The sequence below is a fragment of the Chroicocephalus ridibundus genome, chromosome 4 (genome assembly GCF_963924245.1).
Source record: "Chroicocephalus ridibundus chromosome 4, bChrRid1.1, whole genome shotgun sequence".
Lineage (NCBI taxonomy): Eukaryota > Metazoa > Chordata > Aves > Charadriiformes > Laridae > Chroicocephalus > Chroicocephalus ridibundus.
This window is the reverse complement of record NC_086287.1, coordinates 81,178,994-81,192,849: the sequence shown is the minus strand read 5'-3', so window position 1 is coordinate 81,192,849 and position 13,856 is coordinate 81,178,994. Positions and strand designations below refer to the sequence as shown.

General features: G+C 40.5%; 1 protein-coding gene across 2 annotated transcripts in view; it reads right to left on the bottom strand.

Moving 5' to 3' along the window:
- MYLK3 (myosin light chain kinase 3) overlaps positions 1–13,728 on the bottom strand; it is a 36,412-nt gene extending 22,684 nt beyond the window's left edge. The window contains exon 1 of one of the 2 annotated variants that reach the window (XM_063334448.1): positions 13,613–13,728. In XM_063334448.1, coding sequence (XP_063190518.1) covers positions 13,613–13,621 — 9 coding nt within the window. In that variant the 5' untranslated portion in view covers positions 13,622–13,728. Of the gene's footprint in view, positions 1–12,202; positions 12,352–13,612 lie in introns of those variants that run through there. The other variant, XM_063334446.1, reaches the window with a different exon arrangement.
- Between the last annotated feature and the right edge of the window lie 128 nt (positions 13,729–13,856).

Below are 13,856 nucleotides of genomic sequence, written 5' to 3'. Positions count from 1 at the left end.
AAGAACTTGCTAGAGCATTTCTCTTCATTAAATAGGAAAAATATAAAAGTAAATTTGGTGGCCTTGTGCTAATGCTCAGAAGAATTCAGCTTTGTAGCATGGATGCAGAGCACCCGGCATAGACCCAGGGCGTGCTCTTTAGGTTGGCTGGCACTTGAATTTAAAAATAGAGTATAATGACAAGGATCTGAAACACGTATCTAGCACCAGCATGTCTTTGTCAACTGAAACTTCTAAAATTAAATCTTTCTCCCAGGCTATGAAAGTGAACCAAGTAAAAAAAAAAAATCTTCACAAAGGCACAGCAGAATTAGTCCAACTATTAGCAACAAAATTATTAAATCATAAATCTTATTTAAAGGCTTTGTTACTGACTTGCTTTCAACTTCTGAATCACAGCATGTCTACTACAAAAGTTACAGTCAGTCACTAGAGAACAGACCAGTAGTCACTTTATACTGCCACAGTTCTGAACGCTTTAGAAACATTAATGAATGTGTCTTTACAACGCAGCACTGACCCAGAGTCAGTCCTCTCCCACAGAGGATGAGCTGCGGCATCAGGAGATGCCAGACATCATGTTGTGTCAAACGACTGCGTCTAGTTCTCCCAGGTCCCTTTTCACTGCTGTATGTGTGTAGAGCAGGGGTAGAATGCAGTGGGGAAATGCTGCTGCCACAGGAGTCTTGGTGCAACAGAACAACAGAACCACACCAAAGCCACGGGCTTTGGGATGCCGAGCATTCCTTTGCCTCCAGTCCCTTCCTCCTTTTTTGGAAAAAGTGAATTTGCTGTACGAGATAGGACATTCTAGAAATTAAAATCCTTCCCCTACACACTGCAGAGCAGTAGTGGCACTAAAATTACCCTCTTGACAAGATGGTAAGTCCTTTCCACTTCTGTAAGACAAGGCATTTTTACTATAAAAAATAAAACTGTTATGTCTACCAAAGCCACCAATTATTATAGCCAGCCTGATGGTTCTGTGACATTTAGAGGCCAATAACCGGCTTTACAAAAGATACCAAAAGGTTTAATACTTGGACTGTTCATCACCTTCAAGGGAGGGTTTGAATACCAAGCAATGACTCTAGAAGAAAATTTGGCCTGTGAAAGCTGATGGGAGTTGGCATTTCATGCAATGTCGCTTCTCCTGATCAAAAAAAATATTTAAAGTCATTGGTATTTTCACAGTGGTCTGGGATAGTATGGCATAAGTTTTATGATACCTTATATAATCTTATTTTGATAACCAAGCATACAACGCAGTAAAACATATAACTACCTTGAAAGTATAGGACAGTGGCAATAAAACTCCACTACTGCATTTAAAGAATCAGAATTTTCAGACAAATGCCTTTAAGTAATTAATTCTTTCAAGCCTACAAACATTCTTGATAATAAATAATCAAGACAGCCAACATTTTTACTAAATCAAGAGTACCAGCTGAATGTTGTCCTCTTAGGGACAAAAAGAAAAAGGTAGAGTCATTCAATTGTTATATTTAAAGTTGGACTACTTGCAGCAAATATTTCAGTAAGGAAACCTAGCCATAGAGTCAGCCACAGTTGCATGCTTAGAACTTAAGTTCCCACCAGCAGTGTGCTATTACGGGCACAGCACGCACAGTCGTGAAACAATGCAAGTACAATAAAAGTGCACTGGCCTCTGTGTGTGCTTGTGGGCAAATGGGAGTCTTTTGAAATCTTGAACCTTCTAAATTATTTAGCAACTGAGAGCCAAAAGCATTAATGCTGCCCCACTGTTATTTACTAGTGGTGTTATTCACATAATTCTGATTATTTAATCCGCCTCACATACAATGGACTCTAATGGTAAACGCTGTGTAAAACAAAGATTAAAAAAAAAAACAGAAAGGAAATCTCTGAATTTATATTACTTTACACAAGCAGACTTGCCTGACTGCAGCTCGAGGGGCACAAATCATCTCTTCCTTCTCCTGATTCAGCCACATACACTATATATTCCAGCTATATGGAACAGATTTCACCACCTACCTACTCACACTGTGCACTGAGATGTGTAAGATACCGTGCTATGGAGAATTCTTGCTACATGGAGCAAATATTCCTTGCTAGTGTTGTCTGAGGTACATACAGGGAAGATACAGCCAAAGCTGCCTCCAACTCAGATACAGCTGTTCAGCTTATAACACTACTTATATCACACAGTGCATCCATAAGCAACTGCAAAGTTATGGGTGGAATGAAGGACAGAGAAGAAGGAAACATCATTTGGCCCATAGTAAGAAGTTTTAAACATCTACCACAAAGTTATTAAGGTCAGCTTTTCTTTTTTATTTTGATTTCCTTCTCCCCTTTCTCGCCTTTTAAACTTCTGGTAAACACACAAAAAATAAAAATGGCTCCAACGAATCTAACTGATTGTTTTGTCTTCTGGATGATAATATGCTCAAGTTCTGGCAAAAAGTCTTGTCTTCCTTTTGCTTTGAATTGCAATAGAAGGCAATTTTTGTTCAGAACATTGATTTAGTGCCCAATGTTTGCATCTTATTTGAGCAGCCTGAAGAGAGCATTCAGTTCCAGTAACAGTCTCAAGCCTTTCAATACTTACCCAAAAAAAAATAAGAAAAAAACCCCTAAATTGCCTGATTGCATATTGCAGATCACAGTGTACCCCTCCTTAAACATCACAAAAAAGTGCAGTTATTGTAACAAATGTAATAGCCTATTAAACTCACTTTTTCTTTGTGAGGAGCTATTGCTTATAATGACATTTTGCACTTACATGTTGCCACGCATGTTGCTTTATCTTCAGTACTCCCCAAATTACATCTAAAGAAGCGTTGCATGAGCAACGAACACCAGTGAATCTTGCAGGACCTCTGTAGAGTACAGAGCTATGCTCAGTCACCCCATGATGTCACTGGCAAAACAAACTGATGAGACACAAGACCCCATCACAGCCTGGATGTAACTTGATTAAAGTTTCTGGTGGTAACCGGTCTCCTGTGGATTTCTGCTTGTTTCTACCAGGTAACAGAAAATGAGCACTGTGATCTGGAGTGTGTAGGCAACTGCCTCCGTTCCATTAAGAGCTGAACTGAAATGAACTTCTTGGATACCTTTAAAATACCTCCAAGCTATCAAGTTTCTCAGGAGTGCCAAAGAGAAGGAATACAAATGCTGGAGAACCAGAACTGCAAATGACCTTGAATTGATGATGCCAAAGACACTTCTATTCTCAAGGGGCAAATGAGAGTTTATTCCTGTTTGGCTTCAATCCCCCACACACCCTCCCAAGTTGTGAAAGAGAGATGCCAGAAAACAAAGAGAAAAATTCACATTCAACACAAAGAATGATAGATATGGCGGTTCAGTTATGATCCCTCCTCTGATCCAAGGGAAGGAGAAGACACAAAGATGGGGTGAAGAGAAAAAAAAGTAAAAAAAAATAATCATCTACAGCATGTAGTAAAGTGACAGCAGAGGCTTATATCCCAAACAAGAAATGTCACAGAGGTTAAAACCAGCTGCTCAAACAGATCATCTCATTAGATTATTGCACTGCTTCCAACAACATAGTAAAACTGGAGATGGCTGAAAATACGAAGGTAAATGAAAAAATAACCTTTTAAAAGGCCAAAACAAAGTCAAAGTTTTATAGAGAACTTGAAGGCATTGGGAGAGGTTTGCAATGGTTGCAATGCAACAGAGTTCTAGGGAGATAAAGAACTCAATGTGGTAAAACATACATCAGGAGCTTAGAAAAAGAAATAAACCAAACAGCAGATAAGTTCAAAACAATCTGGCTACATCTGTTAACACTAATGAGGCAAAAAAAATACTAATAAATATCCTTTACATATTTAGAAACCAGTTGTCAACTTTTTCAAGTTACACTGAAAATCTACTTAATCTACATCTACTTGCTGCAGCTCATTAATATACACTTCTTAGTTTCCCCTCCTCCCCACCCCCAGCAAAGGAAAGGGTAACTAAATTTTTTAGGGTATCTAAACTTTTGAAAAATTAAGCCAGTGAGTAATCTCTCACAAACAGCATGTTTCCTAGACACATGAAAGGTAATGAATCATGTCCACAGAGTAATGGTGCAGCAAGAGACCAGTTCTCATGACAAATGGCAAGCACTGAAAGGGCCATTGGCTCTCATTTAGAGGAATAACTTCCGAGGGCAAGATATGCCATGCAGTCTGGGTAAGCCTATCTAGTCCCATAGCTGGGTTTCCTGCTGAAATCAGACAAAAGATGTCCATCTGCCATATTTGGTGCTGTACTAGGAACTGGCCCACGCCTGCTTTAGAAGGTCAAGAACCTGACATTTAACACATTACTCACGTCGGCTGTTGGTTGAAATCCACCTGCACAGTAGAAGAGTCCATAAAGCACTATCAGTCTCCCCAAGTGACCCTGGCATGATACATTTCAGTATTGCCTAGCTCTCAAAAGTACAATGCTACTGCAGCACAAATCAACTAAATCTTAACAATCACTATATAAACTTTTTTTTCCAGTCGGTAATGAAACACTCTCTTGCAAGTCCTGACTTCTTCCCCACCTTCTATTTTATTCTTTTTCAGATAACTGAGTCTAAGTATAATGCTCCCAAGGCGGTGGCACAACTAAGGATCGGTTAATGAATCTGCGATCACATGTAGTATTGTAATGCATCTCTGTCAAGCAGCTGACAGCAGAGAGCTGAACAGATCAATTATGACATTTCATTTACATCAAAGTGATGAGCTTTCTAGATAACAGTGTTTACTATTTGCCCACATGGCTTAACGAGAACCTTTAAGTCCTTCCTGCAGGTTACTTTGCCTCTCAGGAGGCCAAGAGAGCACCTGTTGCCCATCCACATTCACTCACTTGACCCCAGAGCTTATTCTCACCATCAGGTCTGTTACTCTCAGAAACTACTTTAAGAAGCTGTCTCAGTACTTCTAATTTTCATTCTTTCAAAAGTTTTTCTCTCCTTTTTTTTTCCCCCCTCTTTTTTTTAAACAACAAGCTACTACTAAACTACTTTACGCACTTGGACCAGTAGAGTGGTAATTAGCAATGTTTCCCTGGTATGGTGGTAAGGATTCATCCTCCCACTCCTCCACACCCTTCAACAAAGAGCTCTTCTCTGAAAATTGAACAGAAAAGTCATGTTACTCATTCTGCTTTCCTTGAATTTCAGTGATTTTATATGTAATGCAGCCAGTTCCTCGTAAAGCCTGCTGCTTCTACAGGTCAGCCACAAAAGTTACCCTTGGATTCAAGAAGCCTCTCATTTGCAAGATGCTTTCTCACCACTACTAAGGGCTCAGCAGAGAACCCTAGGGCACCTTTTATATCTGCCAAAAGCTCTTGTGTCTATGGCAGCTCGCTCAGGTACAAGTAATTGTAAGTCAGTAGGGATCCACCATAATGTAGGAGCGTAGCCTTGGCTGTGCAGTAATGCCAACAGGAATACAACCAGTAAAAGCAAATTCTTGTCACTGAAGTGATGCAATAGGCCACTCAGTATAAATATATACATGGAAAAGATCTGTTGCATAAGAAAGGGTTATTTCTAGACAGCCAACTTTTTTGGGGAAAAAAAAAAACTTACATAATCCAGAGTTTGCTCCAAAACACACTGAAACCATCACAATTGTTCTCGCTGACTTGAAGTTTGACTGGCTTCAAATCAAATCCCTCAGAAAAGTCTCTGGTTTGCCAGCAACATGCTTTTGTTGGAGAAGATGAAAATCACCAGATTGCACTGTGCTTTGTGTTGTCTTCTGTTCCCTTCCTGCTTCAGAAGATCTTCTCAGCTTCAAATTTGAAAAATTACCACAAAATGCACACATGGAGCTGTACTAACTTGCCAATTTGTAACCATCATTTCCAACTTCACCTTTCTCAGCACCATGACTGACAACTGCTGTAAGAATATATCCAATTATTTCCTTGGCTCCTCCACACATATTTCCAAAGTTAAAAGGCAGTAATACTGTTCCCCCAACTACCCTTCTGCCCTTCATAGCTGCTGACTAAAGTACGATCACCTCCAGCACAATTTTGCATTGCATTGTTTCAGTATTTGAAAGGTAAAACACACAGGCATCTCAAATCACGTCGCACTGCGCTGGAATTAAGTGAATGAAGTGTTCATGGATGGCCACAGGAGGGGCAGCCTCCAGCCACTCACAAACCATTTGACTGGACTTGAGCGTGCTTTGGCTAATGACACGCGCCTTTGGAAACTTTTCCGAAGCACTTGCAAAAGCAGTTAGTGCCATTGTTTCAGGCTTTGTGCAAGCTGGAGTCTCAGTTACTGATTTTTTTCTCTCTCACATTTCCATCTGACAGTTGCCACTGTGGTACAACAAACGCCAAGTACTGTGCTCAGCATTCCTTGCTAATAATGGTCCTTACAGGAACCTAACAATGGGGGAAAAATTTGCTTTTTTAAGAACTCTCCTTGATATTGCTATTCCCCACTAATAACCAGAACACCATATTAAGGAAATTCTAAATCACGTAAGCAGTCATCTGTCCTACAATGAAGCCTGTTATGTGCTATATTCACCTGCTGATCTAGATATCTCTGACATTTTGCTTTGACGTCATTCACGAACACAGGAATAACTTCATCAGTTCAGGCTTAGTCTCAACACAAACTCTGCTTTGAAAAGGATTCAGAGCAAGAGACTTTGGGCACAAAAGCTGGTGGTTTTGCGAACTGTTCTCAGTAATCAAATACTCACAGAGAAGCCACTTGCATTCCTTTAGGTGAATGCTTAAACGTCTGGCAAAAAACACTGCTGCCTCAATTTCAGATTTGCAAAAGATCTCCAGCTAAATTTATAATGTCTTTCATCAAGTTGGAAGAAAGATACAGGAAACAAACAAAAGAATCTTGTCTACAGAAAAGCTCGTCTAAAAGAAAATTACAGTGCATGCCAGTGGAACTGCAGAAAGCAGCTAACAGACATCAAGCTTTCCAGAGCAAGAAAAGTGAAGGCAATTTTTTAAGTTTATCTCTCCAAAGCAGATAGTTTAAGAACAGTTGGGTGTGAATTAGAAGCCTTGAGTTAGGGCCACAGTGATACGACTAAACACAGTGATCCATTTCTCCATCTGTACCTCAGCACAAATATCTAGTAAAACCAGAAATCCAGCGCACGTTTGGTGCGGCCATTTCCACCCCTGGAACAGTAAGTACCCCCAGTGCTTCTCTGCAAGGCTTCTATCGGAACTCAGGAAGTTTTGCTTCTGAACCACCTTGCTACCTTAAATCGACAGGCAACAGACTCCAGAATGTTCACTTTAAGCAAGCACATAGATCGTTCTCTGCACTCACAAGAAGCTCCTGAATTGAAACTACTAAACCATCAATTTTGCAATTCTGCTATTAGATCAGTGACAAATTAATCTCCAGACGCATTACAGAGACAGCTGTAGTGTAAACCCAGATACACTGATAATCAGTGTTAGACTGAAAAAACAGCACTGAGTCCTGGCACCATAAAGCAAAATCACTCAGGGGAAAGCAAGCAAGCAACACTGTGGATAGAAGATCCAGGATATAAATGGTTTGGATTTCATATTAGTTGGTATCAGCAGTGTTTGTCACTAAAGGACAGTAGGGCAGTGCCAGCCACACATCTAGTAACACTACATCAAGATCTTAGTGTGAGAAATTAGGAGAGTAGTTAAAACACTGGGCTGGATGCTGGAAAAGACTGCAGTAATATTCTGCAGAGAGGTCAGCAAGTTACACCTAGCAAGTGTCTCTACATAGTCCATGAAAATGATGGAATACAGAGCTCCCTGGCTCTTGTTCAGCCACAAAACAAGGGACAGGAAAATTCTGGAACAGTTTCTCTAAACAATCTAATGAAGAATGGATCTTATGAAATTCTGCATTGACCATAACCAGTGGAAAGGGCGCTGAAACAAGCTCAATGCCCCACAGCAACGACTGGCAGCCTTCTACCTGACTTACCAAGACAAATGATCACTGACAGCCATGGCGAGAACTGCTGCACAGGGCCGGATGACCCAGTCAGCCGTTTGATAACTTGTGCCAGTGTTTTCTGGCCCTAAGACTGAAAATTCTGTATAAAGCAAACTCAGAAACAAGAAGGTCATTATTCAAATTTGTAGCAAACTATTTTCTCTTTATAGAAAGAGAGGTCAAGGAAGATGCAATTCAAGCTGTGCCAATTCCTAAAGAGGTGCTGAGAATTAACCAGGACCCTGAAGCTGAAGCTCCCCACACTGGGCTTCTGGGGGACTTCAGCTGAAACTAGGGACAGGAACCCACCAAGAAAATATCCAGAACAGAGCTATTTATGGGAAAAGGGCATTTCTATTTGATTGTACCCAGCCCCATACAATACCAGTGAGCATGCAGTGGCAGTGCTGGAAGGAATCAGGTCTCTGAAAAGAAGCATTCCGGACAGCACATACCTGAAGTCGGAGGCATGCGTAAATAAGCTGGATGAGCCAGAAAGCACATGTACTGCTCAAGCCTGAACACCAAAACGAGGACACAAATGAGAGCGTAAAAGGTGAGACACAAATATAGAAGACAACAGCAGGAGGACCTGCTAGCCCCTGCTATCTCAATTCAGCCATGGGAGAAGGTGAAAACAAACCTGGTTTGCAATGTCAGAGACTATATATAGTTTACTACTCTAGTTTCTGGGATATGAACTGTCTGAAAGGATACTCAATAGCATATATTTAGACTGCAAACCACTATACACTGGTGCAAAAGTTAAATTGGAGCATATGACACCTTTCTCTTGTGTTCCCACAAAGCCTGGGAAGACAGTGTTAACAATTAAAATGCTCAGAAATTTTCCAACCGTGTATTTTTCTAAAAATCCCAATCCTTCAGAATGGCTTACTGCTTCCATTGATTTTTAAAATTTTTTTTTCCAGTCTGCCCACCGTTCTACCAGATCTCCATAGCAGTCTGCACACAGCCTACCAGGATGCTGGACCCAAGGGTGGTAATTTAGACCTCTGCAGCACACAGACTGCCCCAGAGCCTGGGATCCCAGATGTAGTCTGCTGAGTAAAGGAATGACTCCACAGGTAAACAGGAGCCTGAACTGCAGATGCCAAGGACTGGTCTCCATCAGGCCTATCAGGCAGCTCTGTAATCCAAGCATCAAATAACTACACAAAACGGGAGACAACTCTTCAAAGCAAGACTAAAACAAAGGTAATTGTTGTGCAGTGCAAGACATTCAAAAACAAATACACAATAGTCAAGATGTGAACCAAGAGTACCTGAGAAGTTCCAAATAACCCTACACAGGACTCCCAGAAGAAATAGCAGAGTCTGAACAGCAAAACAAGCAAGATATTATCCAAAAAAATGATAGTGGAGTGCACACCCTCTATCACGAACAAGAAGTAGGAGAGGAGCAACAAGATTAGCTTATGTGTAGGACTAGGTGACTTCAGGTAATCTCATTAAGTGACCGTGTCCTAAAATAAGAGCCAGCTCCAGCAAATCAGCAGAAGAAAGAGGGCAGTTAAAGGACTGATGCACCTGAACATCGAAGTTGTTCAGCTCATGGGAAGGAAAAGCCTGATGGAAATATAGGCAACTTGGTCTTCAGGCACATGTTAGGACACTTCTATCACCGCCTCTACTAATGAAGAGTCTGATTAATTTTGGAAACACAAAACGCCTCATCTTACTGCTTGAGCATGAACCACGCCCTCCTGTACAGCTGAGCAATAACACAAATTTCCAAGCAGTCTGTAAACACAAGTCAGGCCACTGTTTACAGAGCTGCCTAGCGTTATGAGTTCTTCCATAACACCAGGATCAGCTGAGCCAGCCACTTACTTGAGTACAAGAGGCAGATCATCAAGTACTACGCCAAAAAGAGACTACAGTCAACAAACAGGCAAACAAACAGGTTCCACACTGCAACCATGGAAATCAGAAGTGTACATACACTCATCAGACCCTGCTGGAACAGGCTCGAACCCAACTTATAGACTGCCATTCTACATGGGAGAATAGAGGTCTCACTAGTGTTAATATTAAGCTTACAGATCAGAGCAGTTCTCACCAACTTTAGTAGGAACTGTATGCACGGTCCAAGACAGTATTTATCCCTATATGCTTCTCTGCTGGTGACATACTCCAAGAATGAATTTGAGTGCTAGCTTTGTGAATAAAACAAAGAATGATTTTCCAAGCGATAAACACGAGTTTGGTAAACTGGCCGGAGTGATGTAATCCAATGCAAGACATCCAAACCATAGTTATTTTTGATTCCTAGCTCACTGAGGACTAGGAAAACCAATAAATCAAACTAAATCTAAAGATAGCTTTTACCTGTGGACCTTAATGTGTTTTCAGAGGAGAAGTATCATTATCACTAATTTTACAGAAAGGGAAACTGCAGCAACGAATGTGAAAGAATTAGTCACCTAACAGATCAATTACAGAGAAACAAGATATTCTGAATCTCACTATAGCCTTAATATTATTGTGAAATACTAACTCTGCTCTGCACAGAGCCAAGCCACAGAATGCCATGTAGACAGAGAACTGCAGTACTGATTTTTTTTCCCCAAGACATGACTAGTCCAAAAAACCCTGATCATTTGCTTTAACGGTTCTAAAGCCACCTTCTGCAGTCCTTCCTGAAATATCTTTCATGCAGTCCTCTGGCAACAAGCTAAAGAAAACCGCGTGTATTTCAGGGTGTTCAATATCCTTCTCTAACAAAAAGTTGAACATCGACAATTTAAACACATCATTATCTTTTCATCATGAAGAACACTTGAATAGTACATTCAATTAAATTAATAGACCAAATTTGTTTTTCTGCTATGTTGCCATAAATGGACAGTAAAGCATGTGGCCAGAGGGGCATGAAACGTATCTACTCTTCTGAGTCATTTTGTTTCTTATGTAATAAATGATATCCAGAAAATCATATTGTACTGTTGGCTATATTAAATCCACTACATGTAATATTACATTAGATTAATTTGAGGCTTTGGAACAAGATCCTACTTGTTGAAATTAGTAGCAATTTTGTTATTTTCTTCAACTGGGCCAGAATTTGGTTTATCACTTGATTTAGTTCATTTACTCCATTGGCTTTTTAAAGAACTAAACGATTACAAATATAAACTCTTTACGAAAGCCCATTAGAGCTAGCATTGAGCAAAATACATGAGGAAATTCTTCCTTCAAAATTTTGAAAGAAGACAACCCTAAAAAACCCCCACTACAATCTGACCCATCCTCATTTAAAATGCAACTCCTAAAACTTTTTTTTTTTTTCATTACTTGAACTATATTATATGTACATGGCATCCTTTTCAAGGTTGCTTAAGTCCATTTTCTGCTTCTGTCTGGATGGTAATCATCTCTTCAGCAACTCAAAAAGTAGGCAAATGCAAACAAACTGAAAAAAACCAGAAACAGTGTTTCCCTAGACTTCCTACCACTGTAGCAACCAAAACTTAACTCCACAGATAGCACTAAAACACGGCATGGTTCGATGAATACGTTATAATGGTAGAAAAGCAGATTCCTGTTCTCTCTTCCACCAGTAACACCTCTACATCTCTCTCCTCTTGCCGGGTTTGCAGCCTGTCAACCGGGGGTTAAGCTTTCACAGAGTGAACGTCTTTTGTCTTTCGCTTTGTTTCCTCAGACCCTTTCGCAATGGGGTTCTGATCTCCCAACTTCTAAGAGCACAGATTTGAGGTATTGAGCACCTGGCATTCAAGTTGATTGCACTGCTTTTACCATAGGTCAATGCAGAATTTGGCTCCTCATTAAATTGTCTCAGTGTGAGCCTGCCGACAGATTCATTGCCTTAAAACTCAGACATATGACAACCAAAGCAAAAAGCTGTAACAACCAACCTCCACATAATTGGAATGGCAGTCTGGCATCCTACGCTACAAACATACTGCTTGGAATAAGAGTTTTAATGTGCAAAGCTCTCACGAAAAATAAATTTATTTACGAAGGCAAAGCCTGCACTCATCATTTCAGAAACACCTCCTTGACATCGGCAGGTGTTTTGCAAGCCAACAGGCCGCACATCCTGGCCAAGAATGTCAAACACACACAGCCTTTTACAAAAGGCACAGGAACCAATACTGTGCCATCTAGAAAGTGTACTTTCAAACTCGGCTCGCAATAGAACACCAAGAAGTCCCTTACCGTAAATCTCTTTATGTAATCAGAAACACAAAATCCTCCCATGCTCAAACGAAGGGATCTGTGCAGGGAAGATTCTTGATATAAAGTTCCCATCCTGTTTGGCTTGTATGGCGGTCACCCAGGTAGCCTGCAGCTTTTTACTGAATAAAGCTGCACAGCCTCCCTGGATCTTGCTAGAATTCTGCTCGTGAGATAAACTAGGCATTTCATCTTATCTAACACTACACCAGGCATTTCAATCATTTCACTTCCTTATCAGCAGTACTAAGTTCTATCCGTATCCCAGCAACTCACTTCCTGAATTACTGATAACAGCTACTGTAAGGCACGGAAACAACAGAAGACGACAGCCAAATCTCTTGAGTCACTAGAGTCCCTTCTTCGCATTTCTCTGTTTCTTGGCTTATTTTTGCCCAATTTAACTTTGCTTTAGCTGTAACTTAAGGACGGCATGTTTGCCAAGCAGTGACAAGACTGTCATTTATCTGACTGCTGTTCTTTTTTTCAGTGACACTGATCACTGCTGCAGGATATTTGCTTTAAAATAATATGATTATTATATATAGGGTTTTGATTCCAATTTCTTAAGCAGTAACATAGGAAGAGAGGGACAAAAGAATGGACAAAAACCAACAAATATTCACCCTTCATCAGAATTCATTCTCCATACCTATTTATGTCTTCAAGCACTGTTTCTACAGTCTGATGCTATGACATACAGCCATTCACTCCAGTCTGTAAAAAACCTTACAGCCAAACAAAAGTACTCGCACAAATCTATATTGCCCTGAAGTCCATGTACGCATATTTGTGAACCTCTAGATTCAGAATCTCTTCACATTTTTTCTGCCTACACAGTTAGATGAATGAGCAGCCAGAATGCAGACAAATGATGTTCCTTCTCGCACATTTGGCTCTCAACTAATGAATTCCTTTTAATTTTGCCTTGTGTTAAACATGCTTTTTTAAAATTAAGTTCTTACCTATAAGATTGTGCCAGTGGAGTACAAATACACATAGACAACAGACACCAAGATGCTGTATGACCTAAGAAGGAAAGTAAGTTCTGGAGAAGTAGAAGCAAATCCACTTTCAATTTTCATCTGTGCTGTGCCTTCCTTTCCCACTCTGCCAACAAGGTACAGTAGAATTAGCTCTGTTTGATTACTAGCTACAAGTGATCTAACATTAACCTGAACCTCATCAGGCATGGGTAGACAAAATGACAGCCACCCACTATGGACCAGCAGCCTTTGAGCAGATGGACAAGCATCTCAGCGGCACCTGGGCTTACCATGGGTCATGTCTTCACTGCTTAAATGAAAATAGAAGTGTCCTTTACCACAGGATGAGTGCACGTGCGCTCCCCACTAAAATAATCAAGCAAGCAATGGAGATAAGATACCGTACCTTTATCATTACGATCTAAGAGATGTCAGGTCCAGAAGTGTGGGTATAGATCTGGCTACCCCTTTCACAGGAAACACAAGTGCCTCGTTTCCACTTGGGTTTGTACAGCAAGATAACCAATACACTGTTAAAAAAAAAAAGAAAATAAAACCAACATGAGTACAGACAAAATCAGTGAATTAAGGTGAATGAGGAACTCTCACAGGGCAAAAGCCAGAGAGGAGACGGCAATGCTTGCTGTGCC